The following is a 2,954-nucleotide window of genomic DNA, read 5'->3' as shown; positions in this document are numbered from 1 at the left end:
GTTAGTTGGGTTTTTACTGGTTCCATTGGGCCATAATCACAGATCTTTAATCGTCTCCATATTGCTTTCACTGGCCCATAATCTCAGATCCGATCACCCTCGAAATATGCATCCTCATTGCATACCTCACTCTCTAAGTTTTTTAATGTTTTTTAGGCTGCTTATTGATTCCCATGGCAATTTGCTAGGGTATACTATAAACTTGTAGAATTAAAAGTAAGAAAACTATGTGGTACTATTTAATCGATGAACCAAAATAGAAAAACTATTATAGGCTGCTATGCTGCCCCCCTGGACTTGGGCCCGAAGAAATAACTCAAACGGAGTTGCCCAACCTATATGCACCGACCTACTTTCATCCTTCGTTGGTGATAAAAAGAGCATCATCTTGTATACATTTCATCTCTATTTGTCCAAAATTAATACTAGATGGGTGGTTGTTTGGCTAGCACATACTGTTCCAATGCTTTGGACAAGCCTAGGACGATCCAGCGACGCATGAAAGAAATCGGATTGCTTGTACATGAAACGGACAAAACCAAAATAGCTAGCATACGTGAAAATCAATCGAAGTGGAACGAAACAAAGCGGGACAAAAAAAAGAATATCTCCCTTTATTAGTATAAGTATAGATTCATCAAAAAAAGCTAGCATACTTGCCATATCGGTGATTCATAGCTCGTTATTTGCTCAACAATGCATGAGAGGGTAGAGGTGCACTGGAAGACGTGGCTCAGCATGTAGCACTAGCGGTTTCTCTATGAAGAGGTCGTGCTTGGACTCGCTGAGATTGATGGCCGACACCCCAGCCGGTTTGGTCCAGGTGAAGCCATGCAGGAGCCTGCCAAAGAGCATGACACTCATGGTTGTTCCTAGTGATGCCGCGATGCATCCCCGCCGTCCGGTGCTGAAGGAGATGAACCGCAATTCGCTCTCGGTAAGCACCACATTGATGTTGTCTCCCATATGGCGCTCTGGCTTAAACTGGAGCGGTTCATCCCAGACGGTGGGGTTCCGGCCCAGGGCCAGCCGGCTAAGGATGACGTGGCTACCCTTGGGCACGTGGTAGCCCGCAACAATGGTGTCGGCAATCGCGACGTGCGGCAGGTTGAAGGGAGCGATTGGGTGGAGGCGAAATGCCTCACGTATGCACGCCTTGAGATAGTTGAGCTGCATGATGTCTAACTCTTGCACCAGTCGCTCGCGACCGACCACCCGGTCCATCTCCTCCACCGCCTTGGCCAGCAATTCTGGGTTGTTCACCATCTCCGCCAGCGCCCACTCCACTGCATTTGACGGGTTATCTATGGCCGCTAATATTATGCCCTGCATGCATTCCATGGAGATAAATGTAAGTTAATACAATTTACAATTTATATCTTTGCATAAAGATAGATTACATCGAATAATTGGAATTTTAAATACAATTTAAGTTGAAATCACATCAAAATGGTAGAAAAATACAATAATTCTATGTTTAAACTATTAATTCATAATTTCTTATTCTATTGTTTCCCTTTTCTAACACCTGCGAAATACAGTATAAGATCTAGTATTTAAGAGTGTGAGCTATTATCTTTTCTCACGGATGACGTATTAGTACCTTGTAGAACTATGAGGCAACTGGTCACTAAATTCAATCTAGGCCCTTGAACCATCTTAAAATTTCTCATTAATTAATATTTTGCTTACCTTGGACTGTGCTTTGACCTCATCGATGCTGAGCAACGGTTTGCCGTCACCATCGGCAAGCGTGATGAGAACGTCAAGGAAGTCCTGGACCCCGTCCTCCCTCTCGCCGCTGTTCCACTGCCTCCAACGCTCTTCGATGACCACGTTGTGCAGTCTATCCACTTTTGTGTTGGCCTCCTTAATAATTTTCTTGTGGCCGTCGAGGTCTAGGCCAAGTAGACACGGGAGGTAGTCGCTGACGCAGAACGCGAAGGTGAACCCTAGGAGGGCGAAGGAAGCGTCCATGTGCTCCATCTCCATCGGCCCCGGCCCGCCGTCCGACTTAGGCTCCCCGAAGTACCGTTGGCCGAAGACAAGCCGGCGGATGACGTTGCCGCAGTAATGTCGCGCGACGTGCCTGACATCAACGTTGGCGCCTAGTCCTGACGTTGAAGATGACCCCCCGGTGGTGAGGTTGTAGATGTAGCGCGTCAAGTTGTCAGCTTCGTCGGTGCGCTTGTCCTGGAGCCACTTGTGGCGGGAGGGGCAGATGATCTCAGAGGTGAGCACCTTGCGCATCTTCATCCACTGGTCGCCGAATGGCGAGAGCACGGCGTCCTTGTACCCGGAGCTGATGGCGCCGGAGGCGAAGGTGAGTGGGCGGGACGAGAAGTTTTTGTCCTGCTTCTTGAGCACCTCCCTTGCGATCTTGGGACATGTGATCGGCACGACGTGGACGCCGCCGAGGCGGAAGCAAGTGATGTCGGTGCCCATATCCTTCATCATGCGATGGATCCAACGGAACGCCGGCTTGTTGAGCACTAGCTTGGGCAAGCTACCCACCACTGGCCACGGCCATGGCCCCGGCGGAAGTGGAAGCGGCACCGTCGCCGATGAGCACGTGCCACTGCGGGCCTTGCTCTTGGCCATGACAAGGTACATGAGCGTTATTACAATGAGCAGCTGGGATACAACAAAGCAACAGCACGCCATCATTCTAGAGACTGCTGCTTGCTAAGTGCACACAGGCTTGCGAGGTAGCTTTCCTTGTTATCGTTGAGTAGGGAAGCCAACTTTGCTCTGTGTGCTGCTCTGCCCATGAGGGCGAGACCCCTCTTTATATGTTACCTCCGTCCCAAAAAATTGGCTTAGATTTATTAGATACTAAGATATCTATGTATCTAACACTAAAACATGTTTAGATATATTCCTCATGTGTGGATCATTTACCACATGTATCATATGGTATTTCAAATGTATTTATCCTGATACTACTAATAATA

At 48.2% G+C, this 2,954-nt stretch overlaps 1 protein-coding gene across 1 annotated transcript; it reads right to left on the bottom strand.

Moving 5' to 3' along the window:
• Positions 1-690: 690 nt before the first annotated feature.
• Positions 691-2,667, bottom strand: LOC123158178 (tyrosine N-monooxygenase-like). Its single transcript, XM_044576268.1, has 2 exons — positions 1,693-2,667; positions 691-1,326 (listed from the first exon to the last, which is right to left on the bottom strand). The coding sequence occupies exons 1-2, from the start codon at positions 2,665-2,667 to the stop codon at positions 691-693; spliced, it is 1,611 nt and encodes a 536-aa protein (XP_044432203.1).
• Between the last annotated feature and the right edge of the window lie 287 nt (positions 2,668-2,954).

This window comes from Triticum aestivum, chromosome 7B (assembly GCF_018294505.1).
Source record: "Triticum aestivum cultivar Chinese Spring chromosome 7B, IWGSC CS RefSeq v2.1, whole genome shotgun sequence".
In the NCBI taxonomy this organism is placed as follows: Eukaryota; Viridiplantae; Streptophyta; class Magnoliopsida; order Poales; family Poaceae; genus Triticum; species Triticum aestivum.
This window is presented reverse-complemented; position numbering and strand designations above follow the sequence as displayed.